Raw genomic sequence first — 18,484 nt, 5'->3', positions numbered from 1 at the left:
TCTGATCTAACCCAAAAAACAACTTCCCAAAAAATATCATGTCAATTTTGACAATTTTTTATGTTTAGCAGCCGGGTTCCTCATAAAATGCAAAACCTAGGATTGCAATTTTATTCGTTTGTCCATAAATTAATAGTACGTACTAAAACCAAATTGGCACTTTCCCCAATCATACTTCAATTCAAAGACGAACCTAAAACCAAATACTTCAATCAATTAATATGTCTAAGGAACGAAATGGCGAACAGTTTAATGATCGCACAGTCAAAACAATTGTCGGACTGTTCCAATTGCAAAAAAGGACCTACAAGAAAAGGTAGACATAGTTATCACCAAGATTGTGAGAACATTGTCAACGAGCAGATTTATGAGGAGTTGAAGGCTTCACTGATGTATCTAGCTATGGCATCGTATTTCGGAAGGACAGACGTGGCTTTTCCAGGTTGTCATGGGTACTTTCTGAACATGCATTTAGAGGAACATGAACACGCGATGGTTTTTTTCAATTACCAACTAATGAGGGGGGCGGACGTTAAATTGAAAACTATTGAAGCACCCGATTGTCACGAATTTCCTAATATGACTGGAGTGTTTGAAAAGGCATTGGACATGGAAATACATGTCAAAGATGTAAGTACTGTGATCATTTACTCGCTTATTTAAAACGTAATATTTCAGAAATTGATGGAAGTTTGTAGAATCGCCACCGAAAATGATGATCTTCATCTACAAGATTTGATAACGACGGATTTTATGGAAGAACAAAACAGATCGATAATGGAATTGGGACGACTAATTGCACAATCTAGGATAACCGACACTCCCTTGGGCAAATATATGTTTGATAAAATGATATTCGATTCATACGTTAAAAAGAATTACAATAAATTAATGCACAAGAGGAACCTGCAAAATACAGAATCAGAAGCTATTTACAAATAAATGGGGGTTTCAGTTACTAAATTGTACATAAAATGTGAAGGGTTTTAAATAAAATTTCAGTTTGTAATAATATTTATGAAGTCATGTTCATATATATTGTTTAAATTCGCATTTAAATGAGTTACAAACAAATTTATTCCTATAGGAATGGCAATTGTGTTTATTTTTTTAAGGCTGTGTCTATGTTCAATTCTAATTTATCTTTTGAAACAACGGCTTACCCTCGTATATAGCCAGATTTGAATTTGGCAACACCGCAAACGAAAGTGACAATTAGTTAACCTCTTGTTTTGTACAAAAATTATATTAAAATAAAAAACGATTGGTACTTTATCAACAATATTCACTCATGTCACGTTAATAATACGAGGATAACATAAACATTTTGTTGACAAAATATTCAAAAACACCACAATTTTTAGGTTATCGTAAAATGACAAGCTCCCAAATTTGTTCAAAGTACTAAAATAAAGATATTTCAACAAGTATTAAACATGTTACCACGTAGTTATTTATTGGCAAAGCACATTTGTCGCCATGCCGCAAAATCCAATTACGATAAGAATTGTCTTATTCCTTTAGGTAGGTAAAAATTCACTATCAGAATGAATTAAATCATCTGCAAATCTTGTAGGAACTATAATCCGGCGGTTGAGTATTCTCCAAGCGCATTTAAAAATAGTTAGAGATGCTGAAGGCAACATCAGCAAAAGAACATTAGTTTTAAGCAAACAATTAGCCAAAGAAAACAAAGTCCAAAGCAAGACCGATGTAAAAAGCAAAGATAACACCTTGAAGGACTCCATAATTAACAATGCATCACCAGTTGGAGATAAAAAGATTATTGAAAAACCCATCATACAAATAATTGCACCAGAAAATCAACACGAACTGCCAAAAGGAAAGGAGAAGGAACCACCAAAGGACAAAGTAATACTAGAAAATGTGAAAGAGCAGAGTTTAGAAGGTGAAGGACAAAAAAATGGTGCTGTGTTGTCCACTGAACCTATTAAAAAGTTGAAGGAGAAGATTATTGGTACACCTTCTGAGGAAGAACACAAAGAAGGTAGATTATTCATCTGTACACATATTGATTTTTAATTTTTAATAAAGCAATTTCAAAAACTGTACAATTTGAAAAAAATTATAGCTTACATTAAATTTATATTTGCCCAATTTGTATTTACTAATAATTTTCAGCAAAACCAGTTCAGAAAAAACGAAAACGGGTCGATTTGCAGGCCCAATCGTTGGAGAGGAACTTCATCACGCCGGTAAGAGCTATGGCCGACTTTGCCTTGAAACCCTCTGATTTGGAACTCTTACCGAAAACAAAACGACGATCTCCATATGAAGCTGAACCCCCAATAACTGTATATTGGAGGAAGGACGTGGAGGCGAAAGCTTTGGAGGTTTGGGGCTCAAAAGAGAACCTCCAAAAGGAATTGGTCAAAAGGGATATTGAAAAGAAAAAGTTCCAACAAAGTTAGATGTCTATAAAATATAATTTTCTCATGTATTAATAATGATTTTATAGATATCTTCACTGTTAAGAGGAGGCTAAGAGACTACAGGCGGGAAGTCGGAAAAGCTGCAGATGTGATTGAGGAGGAGGCCGGATTAATGGGACGGTCCGGAAGAGTCGTCCTCACTGCAGTTGCAATGTAAGTATCATTATCAATTTGTCTCCCATTATCACTCCTAGAGAGGTGAACAATTAACAATTAACAAATTTTAAAGCATTAATCATTGACTAGATTGGTTTTAGCAATGGAACGAATTGCTTGTTCAAGTTGTTCGCGTGGTTGTATACTGGATCTCACAGTATGTTCTCAGAATGCATACATTCCTTGGCTGACACCATCAACCAGCTGATTCTAGCTTTTGGCATTCACAAATCTGTTCAGGTAAAACCTTAGATTGAACCCAATAATACAACATTAATAAACTCGTATTTTTATTCAGATCGCGGATTCGTACCATCCATACGGATATACCAACATGAAATATGTGGCCTCACTGATTTCAGGCGTTGGCATTTTCTGTGTGGGTACCGGACTGTCGTTTTACCATGGCATTTCCGGTCTGATGAACCCGCATCCAATCGAAGACTTTTTCTGGGCTTATTTTATTCTTGGCGGTTCTTTGGTGTCTGAAGGTGCGACTTGGCTGGTTGCTTTGAATTCAATCAGGAAAGGTGCACGTGAGATCAACATGTCCGTGCAGGAATACAGTAAGTGAATAAAGAATATATTTGGAAAAACGACATGCGCGTATAGTTTTCAGGGGGCAAGACCCTAGTGTAAATGTGGTGCTGTTGGAAGACTTCGCAGCGGTTATTGGGGTGGTGGTAGCCGCCGGCTGTATGGGTATTTCCACGCTTACAAACAGTCCAGTTCCAGATGCAATGGGTTCGTTGTTAGTCGGTTGCATTTTGGGTTCTGTGGCTTCTTTTATTATTTATACCAACGTGGCAGCTTTAGTCGGAAGGTATATTTAAATATTTAAGATTCTGGGGAAAAAATTAATATAATTTTAATGAAATTTTATTTTAAATGTTAGATTTCTAATGTTGGTTAATTATAGGTCAATTCCTGAAGCTAATTTGAATACTATTAATACGGAATTGGAATCAGATGTTATGATTAGAGCTATTCATGATGTTAAAGGTATTGATATGGGCAACTATTTGGTAAGATATAAAGCAGAATTGGATTTTGATGGTAGGGAACTAACTAGGGCTTATTTAGACAAGAAGGATTTGAATGAACTCCTTGATGTAAGTTATACATATATGTATTGTGATGTACTAGAAGGTTTTTTATTTAGGATGTTAAAAAACTCGACAACATCGATAAACTCGAAGAATTTATGCTGACACATGGTGAAAATATTGTAGACATGATGGGAGGAGAAATAGATAGGATAGAAATGAAATTAAGGGTAAGTCTGTTATATTTCTCTGTTAGATTATATTGTTAATTTTTTTTACAGAAGAAGCATCCGGAAATTCGACATTGTGATTTAGAAATTTTGTAGACGACTGCTTTTTCTGGCGTCCTAATCAAATTGTACATTAAATGTAAAGTCAGAGTTAAACTCAGTATTTTAATAACAAGTGTCTCTTCTAAATAAATCAAAGTTTATTTATTTTTAAACGAAGATTATTTTTTACTTTATTGTGATTACTTAATGAATCTGTATTTTATATTTGTTGGCTTTAATAAATGCTTACATAACTTATTTGTTATTTTTTGGAATAAATAAAACAAAATTTTTACTACTGTTTATTACAAAATTGATTAATTCATAAGAATCTTCACAAAACAAACTTGCAACATAATTATCATTCAAATCTTTATACATATATATGTTAATTAACATAAATAAGTCTTGTAAGTAATACAAAATTATTACACAAATGAAAACAACAACTTTGTTTATGTAACTTCAATTACAACATTATTCTTATCTGCCTGAGATTTCGACCATTTTTTATTTAATTCTTTTTCGTGAATACTAAACCAACTAGGGACTGTATATACAATAAATCGACTCATAGACCTGAACCACTTCAGTTTTGGTTCACGATTCGCTTTATTTATTTGTATTATAACCGAACACGGATCAGTTTTATAATTGAATATCACATTGAATTTTATTTTTAATTGTCTCAGTGGACGATCCATTAAATCTGTTACTTTTTTCTGCTTGTCTATAGCCATCAGTTCGGACGGACCTTTTTCATCTAATTTATTTTCCGCGAACCTTCTGTTGGACCACGTGTCATAATTTGCTGTGCACACGTAAATCATTTTATCTTTAATATTGCTGGTGTAAACCTCTTCTGTTTTAACTTTCTTGGCTGGTGGTGGACCTTGATCAGTTATTTCTTCTATTTCAATTAAGAGAACGTCTTTAAGAATAGTTTTGGTGAAGTCCACCACTGTGTGGAACCAAATTTCATCTGTTCCATCATCTAGTTCTTCCTTATTTACGCCCGATTGGAATTCGGACACCGAATTTCTCGTTATGGTAAACTCAGCTTGAACAAGTTTTTTTTCAGTCGTGTCGACTGGACACGTTGTGAAAAGCTTATTTAATATATTCTCGTCACCTCCCGAGAGTAATTCAGAAGCAAACAGACAATATTCAACAAACTTTTCTAAAACGAGTGGACTGATAACTTTCAAACAATTCCTATTAAGTTCCAGAGGGTCTTGAAGACAAATCGTCGAGTCATATTTTAATGCTCGCTGTGGAAATTTGCCTACCTCTTCTTTATACCTGAAAAATTTATCAGATAATGTTTCCACACTCATAAAATCAACTTTCAAAACATTTTTCCCCAAGAACGGGCAAATGACTACAGTGTTGTACGGAAACTTCGCATAAAACTCAAAAAACCCTTTTAATAATTTTTTGACACCCACATTTAGCTGGCTCTTATCGTAGGGAATTTGTGCTATCGCCCCGTTCCATCGTTCATGCAAGTCTACAACGTCGGGAAAATTTTGCAGCTGATGCACACATGGAAAATTATATGGAGGCTGTTGCAGATAAAATATAATCATTAGATACAGCGAATAGTTCGTAAATAAATGATTGCTGCCGGATAATTCATGGCGTTTCGCCCAATATTTGATTATCATCATCAGAGGTTTAACTTTCGTTTCATCTAGACTCAAATAATACTTAATCATTTCTGAATTGCAAACTCCAAGCATACTTTTACAATTCATGTCAATGTTGGTGCCAGTCGGTAAATGTATCGTTTTCAGAATCGGTATTTTCGCCTGAGGTATCACAATACAATTACCAAATAATTTAGATCGTGAGAGCGCTGCTCTGGCTCTATACAAAGCCTTACATTTTGAATCCATATGTACGTTTCCTACGAACACGTCTATGTCGCTGTTGTTGAAACAAAGGCCGGAAATTGTTGAACCAAATGGATATATTGAACAATTCGGATATATCTGTATCAACGCATTGTATAAATCTTTACAAACCGCATGGTATTTCATATATTCAGCTTCGAGGTTGGGTTGTAAGGTGCTAATTAAATTATTGACTTGAAGCATGAAGTCTTGACTATCTTCCGACTGGGCTGAGGGATTGCTAGATGGGGCTAAAACAATTAATTTGAAGTAAAGTGCATACAAGTTTATGGTTAAACATACACTTCTCTTTTTCTAGAAACACCTCGTTTCCGTTTATAATATGACGACTTTGTAGTACTTGATCTCTTATTGCAGGGTTGGAAAAATAAACTGTTGTATGGGTGGATCCGATGTTTATGCTAGACACAGGTCCAAATTTTTGGAAATAATTTGTGAGCACATGTTGATCCATTGGCTGATTAGATCCTAAATATTGTTACATTGCAATTTTATACATATTTAAAACAGTCTCAAAAAGAGCTATAATACATACCAGTGACAATAATTCCAAGATTGTCTTGATGTTGATCATTTTTGACAAATTTTTGATTATTTTTAAGTGTTCTCATATGTCTTATATGTCTTTGCCCAGATAGATGGGCATTCCATGCATTGAGATTGTAAGTTGTAACATTACACTCAGCACAATAATTTCTATTGGGTTGCTCTTCCATGGCTTTGCAGTAGAGTGCCACTTGATGTCACAACTTTTAAAAAATATTTTGGTTTTAAATACCCAGCTGTGTCACCAGGTGACAATACAACACCATTTTCTGACTCATAAAACTGTATATTATCAGCCAATGCTTTATTTAAGTCAATGTAAATAAAAACTTGTGCATTGGATCTAACCCCACTTATTATGTCAGCATCTGTAGGTAATCCTTTGGCAAAATGTATGTGATTTCTTTTCATACGGCTTATACCATCAGTCTTAATTATATTCCAGGCTGTAAAGAATGTGCCATGGATGATATTGAAACCACATGTTTTTGTAATTGGTCTTAAACTCAAATTGTCAACTTGCTAAAACACAGATTATAAAGTTAAAGTGTTTCAGTCAATGTTTATCATACATACTTCTATAGTATGGCCTTGATTTGCTTTAATGTAAAGAACACCGTGTTCAGATTTGATTGTAAATCGCTTTTTAGAATTATTGTCTGTTACTCGTTTAATATCGTCCAAAGTGAACTGATTTTTCCATTTGGGCCTGGACAAAATATCTTCAATCTTTACAAAACCGTCACTTGTTATATTTAGTCCTTCTTTAAGAGCTCCGTGTCTCAATATCCAAGACAGAGTTTTGCTGGTACGGGTGTCGTCCTTGCTCTGTAAATTTTCAATGTTTACGTTAATAAACAACACGTTTAAAGCCAATGTTATTTACCGTCATTAATACTGTGAAAGGTTTTGAATGCCAGAATGTTGGGTCTAAATACAAAAACCCTAAAATTTTAAATATTCCACAACTGATATACTATAAAGATAAATTATATTTGAAGTTTTGTATAATTATTAATAAAAATAAACCGTCAATCAAGATTGACGTTTAAAAAAGTTAGATTATAATTTAGCATTAGTTTCCGCATTACAGATTCCTGTAATTAAAATTTTTGCAACAGGTATTTAAAATTTATAAAACAAATCTAAATCAACCGATATAAGACGCATTCCGATGTTCTTTATAGTTGTAAATAAAACACAGATATTTAACCAACAAATATATTTGCCAGCTTGTTACAATATAAAATCGTCATTAATTTATTGAGGCCTTCCACGACCGAAACCAAGTCTGAACTCAACGTCGCCGGTTCCGGGTCCAACATCCGCCTTCTTGTCGCCTCCCGGACCTCCGGGTATCCTTCTGTAGCCAGCGCGGTCCTCTGCCGGTTTCGACGTTTCGGAACGCAAAGCGGCGGGCCTGGGGCGCGTGGTCTCAGAACGTGCCTGTCTCTTCAGAGTGGATGGCACAATTTCGGGAGGCAGGTGGAGGAACGTGCGCAAATATTCAATACCTGTGTTGGTCAAATACCTGGAAAACAAAACCACAATTATTCTAATGGTTTATAACAGTATCACAACTGAAAATTGAAAAATTTTTGTAAATCAGATGTCTCAAGCCAACATTATTGTTTCTGGTGGAAACCGCGAAAGAGTATTAAGAAATCATCATGTTTAAACAATTTAAAATCTTAATAAAAGGGTACAAACTAAGTAACAAAGAGTAATTATAAATTACTAATTATAGTTATTAAAATTCCAATGAATTGCTTATGAGCTCAAGGAACTTTACAGTACAACAGAGATAAAAACAATAAATAAATGTGTGTTAGTGTTCTTACCAGTAGTAATGTCTCCATGCGAACTGTTCCTTAACATAGCCCCTAGATTTAAGGGATTGGAGAGCTTTGATCACCTGCAAGTTAGGGATAGTCTCCAATTCAGGGTGCTTGGGAGCGTGGTAGTCCTTCTTGGCCACCATGACGCCCTCCTTGAAGAGGTACTCGTAGATTGCTACTCTGTTCTTTTTGGGCATCAACATCCTAAAACAAAACGATATCAAAACACTGTTTTGACTCACCAAGAAAATAATTTTCAAGGTGTGAAATATATATCTGTTATAACAATCATTATAAAAATCAGGTGGGAACCGCCAAAGTTTAAAACATTGTTCAATAATTTATATACAATAGTTAGGTTAGGAAAACATGAAACAGAAACTCGACGAAAAACTAGTTAAAAAGTTCCAAAAATGGCACAATAACTGTAACATTACTTTAATCGGGTCGCACACTATCTATATTAATAATAAATTCACACAGATTTTTACTGATGGTTCAAATAAATTTAGAAATTATCGTTACATACTTGAAGCACCTATTTACACGGCTGTCAAAACCAAAAGAGGCTGGCGAATTTGGTTACAAAATGAAAGGCACTAAAATAGCCAACGCCACGGTGATATGATCATGAACTTGTAATAGACAACTAATTTAGATAATTGATCTCCTCACTACTAGATGTCAGTTCTATTTGTTTAAATATCTGTTACATATTTCCAGTATTTGTAAGTTTAAATTTGCATTTTTTAAAATGATAAAGTAACAAAAAACTAAATTCTTATATTCATCATATTATTCATTGAATTATAAATATTTTCACAGATAAATAATGGCATTGTACATATTAAAAAAATACATAAACATTAAAAACTTTTATTGATTAAAAATGTATAGCAATCATAAAATTATATCTACTCGCCCTTCTTTTTCTCATCAGATTCTTCTTTATTGTCGTCTACATTCCTGAATAAAAATATATAAAAAATCCAGTATTTCAAATATAAAGTGAATCCACCCCCCAATAATGTTAGTCATAAAATGCTGCTTTCTTGACTTTTGTTCTGCTTTGGAGGCAAAATTTGGAATTTAATGTCTGAACCTTTAATCCTTTTCTGCAAAAATCTGGCCTCTTGCTTTAAACATTCCTCCAAATGTCCATAAACACTCTCCTAAAGCAAAAATAAATGAATAAAACATTTAATTAAATCCTCCCTCATTGAAAACTCACAGCTTTCTCCATATTTCCAGCGTCGCCATTAATAACAACCTTTACTTCATAGCACTTCTTCAACCATTTACTGATTTTTTTTACATTAACATCAATATCATGCTGTTGAATGGAACTACTTAGAATTAAAACCTTTTCTCCTTTAATTGATGCATTTTCCCTTTCTTTCTTCTTATTTTCCCTCTGTTTCAAATCTTCAGCATGATACTCAGACCCTGTCATCAATTTATAGACAGGTCTCTGAGTTTTTGCATCTAAATCAATTATTTTAACCAGTTTCAGGTCCCTGCGTTTTGATATTCTTTGGGCTTCCTCCAGAGTCGTAATTTTCACTTCTTCACCAGAAATTAAGGTTATACGAGGTATTGGAACAGTCTTAGGCCTCTTTTTCTTCTCTTGCTCAGTGGTTTCAGTTGAATACCAACTCAGGTTGGTTTGTAGGAAACAGTTACATATTTGTGCCGGTTTATTGTTAGGTTTGATCAGGGTGTTTGTTAAGTTTAACAATTTTAGAGATCTAGTTAACGTGTAGAACGACATACTTGAAAATCATATTTTTTGCGACTTGAAAATATAACCTCACTTTATATACCAATATCAAGTATAATGGGTTGCCTAATCTCCTTTGAATACAATTTAGGTCTTTATAATTAATTCAATTTATTTTTTCTATAAATCACTTTATAAGCATCATTGGGAATAATATTTAAAACTTATTTTTAACTAAATAAGGCAAGAAAACCAGTATAATTTAATAATAATTTATCCTAATAAATATATCTTAAGTTTAAAAATCAGACCGTACAAAATCTTAACTAATTAAAATAAATTCATATTATTTAACTACAAAGGTGCCTTTCCGGTGTCGGTACACGCCAAAGGTAGCGGACATTTCTTCTCCTGGAGCCTCTCCGGACACTCAACCCCCTTCGGCTGGTAAACCGGATATCTGGTTCTCTGTCTGAACGAAGAGCCACCACAAATTGTACTGCAAGGTGACCATTTCGTCCAATCGGACATTATGCATTCATTACCCGAGTATTCCTGCTGTTTTTCATTCTCGTCCGTGGAAGCAAATCCAGGACCCCACATTGGAGACGTTTCGTTAGGGTCTTCAGTTGGTGGCTCCGTCTCTTCTTCACAGGGGATGTTGCATTTTTTGCGTTTAAATAGTGAAGTTGGACATTTTTTACCACCGTTTTTCGGGTGCACCTTAATATATCTGATTCGTTGCATATAGCCTTTGCCGCATGATTCTCCGTTGGTGATCTTGCAGGCACTCCAAGGACTCCATTTAGTTACTTTGCAATTGATAACTTTTGCGGAATTTTCACGCGGCCACTCCGATACTTGATTGCGCGTAGGTATTGACAGATCGAAGTTTTCTATAAAATAAGCAATCAATTTTACTATATCACACGTCTTAACTGACATACTTACCGATATGACAAGGTGGCTCATAACATTCCACGATTTCCTGTTGTGGTAGATTTGGACAATTATCTTCTCCATCGTCTTTCATTGTTCTGTACCGCACCTTAATACCAGTTCCACAAGTTTCGTTACATGGACTCCACTCTCCCCAAATTTCGACGGACAAGCATTCTTCCGGCATCTAAAATACAATTATACAGTCACAACCAATTAACTGTGTATTTAGAATCTTACGTCAGTCTCCTGTGAGTTTTCCTCACATTCCTCAGCACCGTCGCACTCTTCGTTCTCTTGCAAATCGCCTCCACATAACTCAGAAAATTGTGGATACTTGTACTTCCTGTCTCTCGTTCTGGTACCCTTGCCGCAAACCGCACTGCAACTGGACCACTCACTCCATTCTCCAAGTTCGCATCTTTCATCCTCCGGTACCGCTTCTTCCGTCGTTTCTTCTTCCTCACCTGTAGTGACTCCCTCATCTCCATCCTCCAAATTACATCCCCTGGACTTGCCGAAGCAGCGCTGGTTCTCCACCAATATTTTGTTACAGTCCTCTTCGTTCTCAGGCGTTACGTAACTTCTCTGCCTGTACATGAATCCGGGCCCGCAAGGATTGGAACAAGCCGACCAGTCGTTCCATGGTGTCGTCGCGCATGGTCCAGTTTCGTCATCTTCTAATTCTCCGTCCGGTTGGTACATGCGTAACGATGGGTCGCACACTTTTTCGTATAATCTTCGTCGGTTCAATCGCAGCTTCGCTATCGGTTTCATGTCCTCGCCTTGTTCATTGTAAAACGGAGATCTTGGATCGTTTGGACTGTTCGATTTAATCCTGCGCATCGGTTGGCGAACAAGTGAAGGCTCACTGGGTGACTAGAACAGTAACGATTTGAATTAAACATATTAATGGTTGAATAAAAGTTATTACGGTGTAGGAGTAGCCGTCGTCAGTTCCGGCGTCCCAAGGGAACAAGTTTAGAACTCTGCTTTCTTCCCATGTGCAATCGGATTTGCACAGTTCTAGGTTGGAAACACCCACAATCCAGTCTGGTGACGGCATGATTTTAGACATTACAGATATGAGATGGTTCTGATTGTCCACTCTGAAGACTGCGAATGATGTCAAGGTGATGTTTGGATAGTGTAAACCTTTCGCTTTGATGATCGTCCTGATGTTTTCACTCTAAAATTGTTTTATTGTAGTTCATAATTAAAACTTAGTTGGACAATAATTACCATGTCTTTGAGTTCTTCCTCCAGCTTCCTGGTGTTACCAGTCTGTGACAGTTCAGCAACTCCATCACTGGCAATATCTCCGTACCGCCAGAAGGTGTGTCCGTTTTTATGCGAAGCTCCGATAATTTCACTGAACTTTGTGCTCCAGACGTCTGATGGGAAATCTTTAGGGTGTGTATTCCTTGTCCATAAACCTTCGAACCCAATCTGCAAACAACATCTTTAATAACAGCAAAACTATATTAATTAAGACGTACTTCGTATTTGGCTTCCTCGCAAGCGCAGCAATGTTTCAAAATAGGAGGTTGAGTGTCCTCATTATCAGACGTTTCCTCGCACAGAACTTTAGTCAGTTCTCCATCTTCACTGTACCAATTCTCTTTAGACTCAACCACTGTGGCTTTAATTGATACGCACCCACTGTTTGGAGGAGGCGCTATCCAGAAAAGTTGAACTTCCGTTTTCAGCAAAGCGTTAGATTCGATTATGGTGTTGGGGCAAATGTTGGATGACATGGAAAGCAAGTCGTAACCGAATTGGAACCTTCCCACGTTTTGGATCGTGTTCGGATCGTACGTTGAGTCGTCCACTTCTGATTCTAGTGTTACCATGAAGTTCTTAAAACTTCTCGGCGTTCTCGAAATCGGATTCACCTTTAGGGAAACTACGGTTTTACGTTAGACTGCGGAAGTATTGATTTAATTGAGGGTTACCATTGTATTTTTCGCCTGGCATGTAGGTTTTAGGGTTGCCTGGAATGTCCAGTATATATCTTCCGACGTCGTTTCTGTTTCGCGGCTTAGTTACACCCATGGGTGTTATACATTTGGATTTGGCGTTGGCTTTGTAGATCAAGGTTACTATGAACCCGAAAAATATCACAAGGTTTCTGTATCGCATTTTGTATTCTGTAAAAAATGTCTGTTTTTCATTAAATTTTCTTCTTAGGGAATTCATGGATTTATTAATGAAACAACAATATTATTCATATTTAAAAATATTTGATAGTATAAGTATTTTTTAATTTATTAATTGTCTAGTTAAGTAAATTAGTGTATCGAATATAAATTGTGATAATTATGGTTTGTTAAGGGGGACTTAAAGATGTAATTATTGATTGTAATCTGTAATAATTATGTCATTATTTATAATAAAGTATATTAAAAAATTAGTAAAATCAAACTTTCAATTGGTGATAGTGTTTAAATGAATATTTATTGGAACAAGGACGAAATTACTCAACGGTTTTGTTTTTATGCTTCAACATTCGTTGGCAGTGAACTGTTGGATGTTATTAAAACATCTTAATTATCCAGCAACAACGGAATTTTATGGACAAATACACAAATGTACATACATTTCTTAATAAATTATTTAAGTAGTTTTCTTACTCGTTTGGAAATGTTACAACATTATTTGGGAGTGGAACAATGTAAACTGCATTTAATTAATCACTACGAGTTTGATTTTACATTTCCGCATGTCAAAAGTTTAATTTAATCAATTCAAACTTCCTGCAATTTAGTAACACTTTGAATAAAATGCTTTCTTCCATATATTTCTAGTCGTTAAATTCAAAAATATTTAATGCTTACTAATCTTTGGAATGGTTCAAATATTTTCAACAATTTTAATCCACAATTAAATAGAAAGTTGTGCAACTACAAAAAAAAAATGATAGCAAAAGAGCGTGTCGATTTTTACATATATTAATCGTGGATAGTAAATTATGTTATTAATGAACTTTTGAAATTTGCAAAATACAAACAAAAGTCGAAGGTTATCTTGAGTCTGAGTACATTTATTCTCGAATGTTTACATTCAAAGATTCTCACTCAATCCATTTAAAATTTTCACTTTAATTATGAAAATTACATACATTAAATAAAATGTGTATAATAAATAAATAAAATCAAATATTAAAATTGAGTTTTTTCTGGTAAAACTATAAGAAGTTTTTAACAACTTATAAAACTTACAGTTTGATTTTCTAATAAAGAAAGGCCACTAAAAACACATCACAAAAATACCCGAAAATTAAAAAAAAATCACAGACACTAAAACTTGACAGCTAGGACGTTTTAACACAACACGGATCATGCGTATAATTTACAAAATGCGATGGAGAAATGTTCAAAATTATCTTATATATCGGCTTTAATTAATACGCGAAATACGCTTGTTGATAAACAGGCACACGATTAATAAGTTCAATGCGACAATCGGATCACTCTACAACGTTTTAATTGGACAAGGTTAACATATTGGACGGGATGCGATTTTCTGGAAGGTTTCATCCAGAAATTTGTACAATTTTCCAGCTCACACCGAAATTAATTATTTTATCTAAAGATGCAATTAAAAATTAATGGTGTAAAAATGGTGGATTGTTACTATAAATCAAACTTATGTGTGTGTGTGTAAAATTAATTGCGTTTAATTGAGTAAATTATCCTATTCCATGCTGAGTGTTAATAATAAAATTGGTAATTGCTTCGTTACCAGCAAATAGAAAGGAACAGTTTACCCTTTATATTTTGTTGAATTAAATTAATTTAAGCAACGCACAGAACATTTTGCAATTGAATCTTGAGGCTGGGTCCATCTTAATTGTACAAGTACATTAGAACCTGAACTAGTGCGATGTAAGTAAGTTAATTAGTTACAAGACCGAATTACTTAATAATCATTATAAACAAATTCCCGATGATACAACTTGACCTTAAATGAAATTGGTCTTTAAAATTTAATTGCGAATAATGCGACGTAAGGTTTTCTTCTCGAACGGAAACGTGAATGAATCCATTTATGAAGAAGAAAAGAAACTTGGTTGTAAGACTAGAATTTCTCCAGCTTTTTACAAGGACGTATGCATAATCGTTCTTCCTTTTTTTTAAGTTACTGTGGGAATCTTGATTATTGAAAAATCGACGTTTTATATATTGATAAATTAGAAAGTACGTAAAAATGGTGGATGCGTTAACTAATGTGGTTCGCAGAACAAATTATGGTAATTTAACTGACCCACCTGATGTTTAAACTTAGGTAAACCATTTGAATAAATTAATGGTTGTAAACAAATCGTTTGATCGATTAGCATGTTGTTAATGGAGTTTTATGTAATTTATCGATTGTTTGTAAATAATAGATCTGTTAAATGTTTCATATAGATTTTATTAAATTACAAGTTTTATAATTTTATTTTATAAATATACTAGTAGAAATTTAATTGATAGGCTTAAACATTGTGAAAGAGATATTTTTGTAGTTTGAATAATTTATTAAACTTTATAAGATTTAACAAATTTACATAATAAGTTTTCTAAAATTTGCAAAATAAATGATCTTTATATAAAAATGTTTAAAGAATTGTCTATTTTAATTTAATATTTAGAACAATTTTATGAATCTGAATTTTTGTTAATAAAATAATAAACTTTTAATTGAAATTTAAGTGCCGTAAAATTTTAGAATATTAATAGTTAATTTATAACTTAATTTATAGTTAATTTATTAACTCATTATTCTATAGAGAGTTAATAGAACATCTTATTATACTGAATTAATTTCAGTTGGTTAGAATGTTTTAAAAAGTAACTATAATTAAACAAATTCATTTAATTTTTGGGGAACTTGCCCACAAAATATTCACTGAAATTTAATAATAAAGCAATAAATCTGTTATTGCTTGTCTTAGTTTAATTGTTAAGTTATATTCTATATTAAGCAATAAAATAATTAAATATAAGTAATAAAATGTTTCGAATTTTATGGTTATCCATTTCAGCAGACTTTTTCTAATTCATTAGTGCGAACGGAAACTATTCCAAGATGCTGATGAGCTCACTAATGGACAGATGGCATTCACATTTGAATAATTGCCGAATTTCGACGGAATATCTTAAAATTCGGCTTCCGAACCGAAGAAAGTTTCACGAAAAACCCATAAATATGCGTTAAAATCCATTGTGATTATTTTTTATTATATCGAGATGATATATGAGATATTTTGGATAATTGGTTGAAAAAGCTAATTTGCATCGTTAATTCGTGTGTGTGCTTTGTTAAATCGATAAACGTAAACTGTTTCGATTGCTTAAGCACGTATCATCGGAGTTTATTCCACTCCAGTTAACAATTTAAATTAAATTATCGTAAAATTCCCCGCATAAAACAATCCATTGTTTGGAACAATAGTGAAAAAATGTAGCAGTCGAAAAATGCAATTATGTAACTTGTTATGTGAGAGATGCGTGTTATCAAATTACCAGAACATCAAACCTAAACAAATTACGACATGAAAAAAAAAAGTAAGAGGTGTGAAAAAATCAGGTCAAAAATTTATCAATCGGATTAGTATGTTGTAATATTCAGTTTTTTACATTATATGTTTTGGAAATGACTAATTAAAATCGGTGGTTTTCATGTTCTCACACTGTTTTTCAATTGGCATTTCGTGAAAGTGATTTTTTACTTTATTAATTTTCTTGTTAGTTTGGTTAATTGTTTAATTTAAACAATTCCATAACAAATCGTGATTAATCTTAATTAAAATTTCTCGGATCTTCAAAAGTGTTCGATAGGTGCATAAAATTTATTAACAAGGGAAAAGAATAGAATTAATTTAATGGCGGGCCCGCTTCGCCTAAATGTTTATCGACTGACTTTCAATGTGAACATATGGTATTGATTTTATGAATTTTAATTGATTGCTTGGGAAAGATCATGGAGTTTCGTTTGTTTGTTCGCAGTGCTAAGATTTAATCAATATAAAACTTTTTGTAAGTTTTGTATAGGCAAACTATAAAAAAAAAATAATTGCAGAAAGTTTCCTGTAAATTTTTTTATATATTATACTTATTAATTAGAAATTTATGGAGAACGCATTAATTTGAAATTTTTGTAGTACTCTGTATATTTGAAAATTTTTAAATTATAAATATAATTGTAAATAAATGTATACCACATTCTAAATCTATCCCCAATATTCTTTGAGTTATTAATATATTTTTTTAAATTTTTGTCTGACAAAAATGTCTATAAAGTCACCGATTTTGATGTTGTACAGTTTATTTTTAGGATACACGTTAACTAAGGCCGAAGGCTATAAGAAGCCATTATTAGTACCTTCAAATTTTATACAGAGTCTTCGTTATTTAATAATGTCCATCTTAACACAACAATAATTTTGCAATTTTTAATGGAACACTGTATATTTTGATATTTTTAAATTAAACATGTAATTACAAATAAATTGGCTATATCATGTTGTAGACCTAAACCAAATAGTTTTTGAATCGTTAATATTATTTTATAAAAAATGGGTCTTACGAAAATGCTTGTAAAACCACCAATTTTGATACTGGAAAATTCATTTTTGGGATACACGTTAAATAACAACCATTCTATACGGAGCCATTAATAGTACATCCAATTTTTTTACAGGGTGTTCGTTATTTATCTTATGATGTGCATCTTCAATGAATTACTATGTATATTTTAATATATATTTAGTTCAAAATAAATGACAAAAATAGTTCAAGTCACAATTGTTAAAAAAATCAAATCAATAACATTTCCATTTTGCATAAACTTAATAATGAAAATATTTAAAACTTATTTATTTCTACTATTATTAACTTTTTATTTAAAAATTGATTTTTGACACAGTTTATGATGATTAATATTTAAAAAAATTAATAAAATAAGCAGAGAAAATAATATTTTGTTTTATTCACAACTATTTCCTTATATTTCCGTAATATTGACAAGTATTAAACTGTATAATTTTTTATGATTAAATTCAGTAAAGGAAATTGTCATTTTTCAAATAATGACTTTCTAAAGTTGGTATTTGTATAAACGGGCACTAGAAACTAATAAACATTTAACGGTTAATATATGTATAATTACAAGTTATGTAACTATGACAAAAAGACAATTAATTTCATTTATCTGATTTCAAAGATTTACTGTCTCATATTTGTTTAAAAACTTGTATTAATATATTATTATAAAAATATTTAACGCATCTATAATACAATAAATGTCATATCAATTGTCTTTATTTAATATTTCACCTTCACATATTAAAATCTATTGTTTTCCTCTTTTTGTCAGCTTAATATATTATGTCACATGTATGACCTGAAGACTAACATTTAATATTCCTTTTTTCTGTGTCATTTTCCTATTTGACCAGTTTTTCCGAAATGATCGTTTATAACATCACACGCAATTGCAAAAATACAATCTCCCATCTAACCTTTTACCTCGCGTTTAAAATTGGAGACAATCGCCAATAAATAAACCGAGAGGGAAAACACCGAAGGAACGATGAATAATCTTCGAGCAGC

General features: G+C 32.9%; 7 protein-coding genes across 9 annotated transcripts; 2 read left to right on the top strand and 5 right to left on the bottom strand.

Annotated features, from left to right (window-relative positions):
* The first annotated feature begins 16 nt into the window (after positions 1-16).
* LOC109598600 (soma ferritin) lies at positions 17-1,012 on the top strand. Its single transcript, XM_020014505.2, has 2 exons — positions 17-630; positions 679-1,012. Exons 1-2 carry the CDS (start codon positions 61-63, stop codon positions 940-942), a joined length of 834 nt encoding a protein of 277 aa, XP_019870064.2. The 5' UTR covers positions 17-60; the 3' UTR covers positions 943-1,012.
* Positions 1,013-1,208: 196 nt separating this feature from the next.
* LOC109598588 (zinc transporter 9) lies at positions 1,209-4,185 on the top strand. Its single transcript, XM_020014492.2, has 10 exons — positions 1,209-1,524; positions 1,577-2,008; positions 2,143-2,427; positions 2,480-2,606; positions 2,711-2,849; positions 2,908-3,175; positions 3,222-3,432; positions 3,529-3,721; positions 3,772-3,885; positions 3,937-4,185. The coding sequence occupies exons 1-10, from the start codon at positions 1,437-1,439 to the stop codon at positions 3,979-3,981; spliced, it is 1,902 nt and encodes a 633-aa protein (XP_019870051.1). The 5' UTR covers positions 1,209-1,436; the 3' UTR covers positions 3,982-4,185.
* Positions 4,186-4,319: 134 nt separating this feature from the next.
* Positions 4,320-6,559, bottom strand: LOC109598587 (speckle targeted PIP5K1A-regulated poly(A) polymerase-like). The gene is made up of 3 exons (XM_020014491.2): positions 6,379-6,559; positions 6,126-6,311; positions 4,320-6,073 (listed from the first exon to the last, which is right to left on the bottom strand). The coding sequence occupies exons 1-3, from the start codon at positions 6,557-6,559 to the stop codon at positions 4,383-4,385; spliced, it is 2,058 nt and encodes a 685-aa protein (XP_019870050.2). The 3' UTR covers positions 4,320-4,382.
* LOC109598586 (tRNA 2'-phosphotransferase 1) lies at positions 6,540-7,412 on the bottom strand. The gene is made up of 3 exons (XM_020014490.2): positions 7,276-7,412; positions 6,966-7,217; positions 6,540-6,911 (listed from the first exon to the last, which is right to left on the bottom strand). The coding sequence occupies exons 1-3, from the start codon at positions 7,279-7,281 to the stop codon at positions 6,540-6,542; spliced, it is 630 nt and encodes a 209-aa protein (XP_019870049.2). The 5' UTR covers positions 7,282-7,412.
* Positions 7,413-7,596: 184 nt separating this feature from the next.
* Positions 7,597-8,877, bottom strand: LOC109598591 (40S ribosomal protein S10). Its single transcript, XM_020014495.2, has 3 exons — positions 8,757-8,877; positions 8,231-8,431; positions 7,597-7,920 (listed from the first exon to the last, which is right to left on the bottom strand). The coding sequence occupies exons 2-3, from the start codon at positions 8,428-8,430 to the stop codon at positions 7,650-7,652; spliced, it is 471 nt and encodes a 156-aa protein (XP_019870054.1). The 5' UTR covers position 8,431; positions 8,757-8,877; the 3' UTR covers positions 7,597-7,649.
* A 210-nt stretch (positions 8,878-9,087) lies between these two features.
* Positions 9,088-10,043, bottom strand: LOC109598597 (translation initiation factor IF-3, mitochondrial). Its single transcript, XM_020014503.2, has 2 exons — positions 9,459-10,043; positions 9,088-9,399 (listed from the first exon to the last, which is right to left on the bottom strand). Exons 1-2 carry the CDS (start codon positions 9,996-9,998, stop codon positions 9,262-9,264), a joined length of 678 nt encoding a protein of 225 aa, XP_019870062.2. The 5' UTR covers positions 9,999-10,043; the 3' UTR covers positions 9,088-9,261.
* Positions 10,044-10,191: 148 nt separating this feature from the next.
* On the bottom strand, positions 10,192-14,761 carry LOC109598590 (spondin-1). 3 transcript variants are annotated; one of them, XM_049969992.1, is made up of 8 exons: positions 14,656-14,761; positions 12,842-13,036; positions 12,386-12,792; positions 12,129-12,335; positions 11,821-12,075; positions 11,127-11,765; positions 10,899-11,073; positions 10,192-10,843 (listed from the first exon to the last, which is right to left on the bottom strand). In XM_049969992.1, the coding sequence occupies exons 2-8, from the start codon at positions 13,026-13,028 to the stop codon at positions 10,302-10,304; spliced, it is 2,412 nt and encodes an 803-aa protein (XP_049825949.1). In that variant the 5' UTR covers positions 13,029-13,036; positions 14,656-14,761; the 3' UTR covers positions 10,192-10,301. The 3 variants fall into 3 exon arrangements, with proteins under 3 accessions (XP_049825949.1, XP_019870052.1, XP_049825948.1); XM_020014493.2 differs by lacking the exon at positions 14,656-14,761 and adding an exon at positions 14,108-14,285; XM_049969991.1 differs by lacking the exon at positions 14,656-14,761 and adding an exon at positions 13,724-13,764.
* Positions 14,762-18,484: the final 3,723 nt, after the last annotated feature.

Source organism: Aethina tumida, chromosome 7 (genome assembly GCF_024364675.1).
Source record: "Aethina tumida isolate Nest 87 chromosome 7, icAetTumi1.1, whole genome shotgun sequence".
Lineage (NCBI taxonomy): Eukaryota > Metazoa > Arthropoda > Insecta > Coleoptera > Nitidulidae > Aethina > Aethina tumida.
The sequence above is the reverse complement of the archived record's forward strand: the minus strand, read 5'-3'. Positions and strand labels throughout refer to the sequence as shown.

What these genes read in the sequence shown, in the direction of transcription:
- LOC109598588 (XM_020014492.2), top strand. Translation starts at nt 1,437, where the DNA reads ATGTTACCACGTAGTTATTTATTGGCAAAGCACATTTGTCGCCATGCC. An exon ending in AAAGAAAAAGTTCCAACAAA is followed by an intron (nt 2,428 to 2,479) that starts GTTAGATGTCTA and finishes ATGATTTTATAG; the next exon opens with ATATCTTCACTGTTAAGAGG. An exon ending in GGATAGAAATGAAATTAAGG is followed by an intron (nt 3,886 to 3,936) that starts GTAAGTCTGTTA and finishes TTTTTTTTACAG; the next exon opens with AAGAAGCATCCGGAAATTCG.
- LOC109598586 (XM_020014490.2), bottom strand. An exon ending in ATCAAGGCCATACTATAGAA is followed by an intron (nt 6,912 to 6,965) that starts GTATGTATGATA and finishes TCTGTGTTTTAG; the next exon opens with CAAGTTGACAATTTGAGTTT.
- LOC109598591 (XM_020014495.2), bottom strand. Translation starts at nt 8,430, where the DNA reads ATGTTGATGCCCAAAAAGAACAGAGTAGCAATCTACGAGTACCTCTTC. An exon ending in GCATGGAGACATTACTACTG is followed by an intron (nt 7,921 to 8,230) that starts GTAAGAACACTA and finishes TTTGTTTTCCAG; the next exon opens with GTATTTGACCAACACAGGTA.
- LOC109598597 (XM_020014503.2), bottom strand. Translation starts at nt 9,998, where the DNA reads ATGTCGTTCTACACGTTAACTAGATCTCTAAAATTGTTAAACTTAACA. An exon ending in CTGGAAATATGGAGAAAGCT is followed by an intron (nt 9,400 to 9,458) that starts GTGAGTTTTCAA and finishes TTTTTGCTTTAG; the next exon opens with GAGAGTGTTTATGGACATTT.
- LOC109598600 (XM_020014505.2), top strand. Translation starts at nt 61, where the DNA reads ATGTTTAGCAGCCGGGTTCCTCATAAAATGCAAAACCTAGGATTGCAA. An exon ending in TGGAAATACATGTCAAAGAT is followed by an intron (nt 631 to 678) that starts GTAAGTACTGTG and finishes GTAATATTTCAG; the next exon opens with AAATTGATGGAAGTTTGTAG.
- LOC109598587 (XM_020014491.2), bottom strand. Translation starts at nt 6,559, where the DNA reads ATGGAAGAGCAACCCAATAGAAATTATTGTGCTGAGTGTAATGTTACA. An exon ending in TCTTGGAATTATTGTCACTG is followed by an intron (nt 6,312 to 6,378) that starts GTATGTATTATA and finishes AACAATATTTAG; the next exon opens with GATCTAATCAGCCAATGGAT. An exon ending in GTTTCTAGAAAAAGAGAAGT is followed by an intron (nt 6,074 to 6,125) that starts GTATGTTTAACC and finishes TAATTGTTTTAG; the next exon opens with CCCCATCTAGCAATCCCTCA.
- LOC109598590 (XM_049969992.1), bottom strand. Translation starts at nt 13,028, where the DNA reads ATGCGATACAGAAACCTTGTGATATTTTTCGGGTTCATAGTAACCTTG. An exon ending in GCCAGGCGAAAAATACAATG is followed by an intron (nt 12,793 to 12,841) that starts GTAACCCTCAAT and finishes GTAAAACCGTAG; the next exon opens with TTTCCCTAAAGGTGAATCCG. An exon ending in AAAACTCACAGGAGACTGAC is followed by an intron (nt 11,074 to 11,126) that starts GTAAGATTCTAA and finishes ATTGTATTTTAG; the next exon opens with ATGCCGGAAGAATGCTTGTC.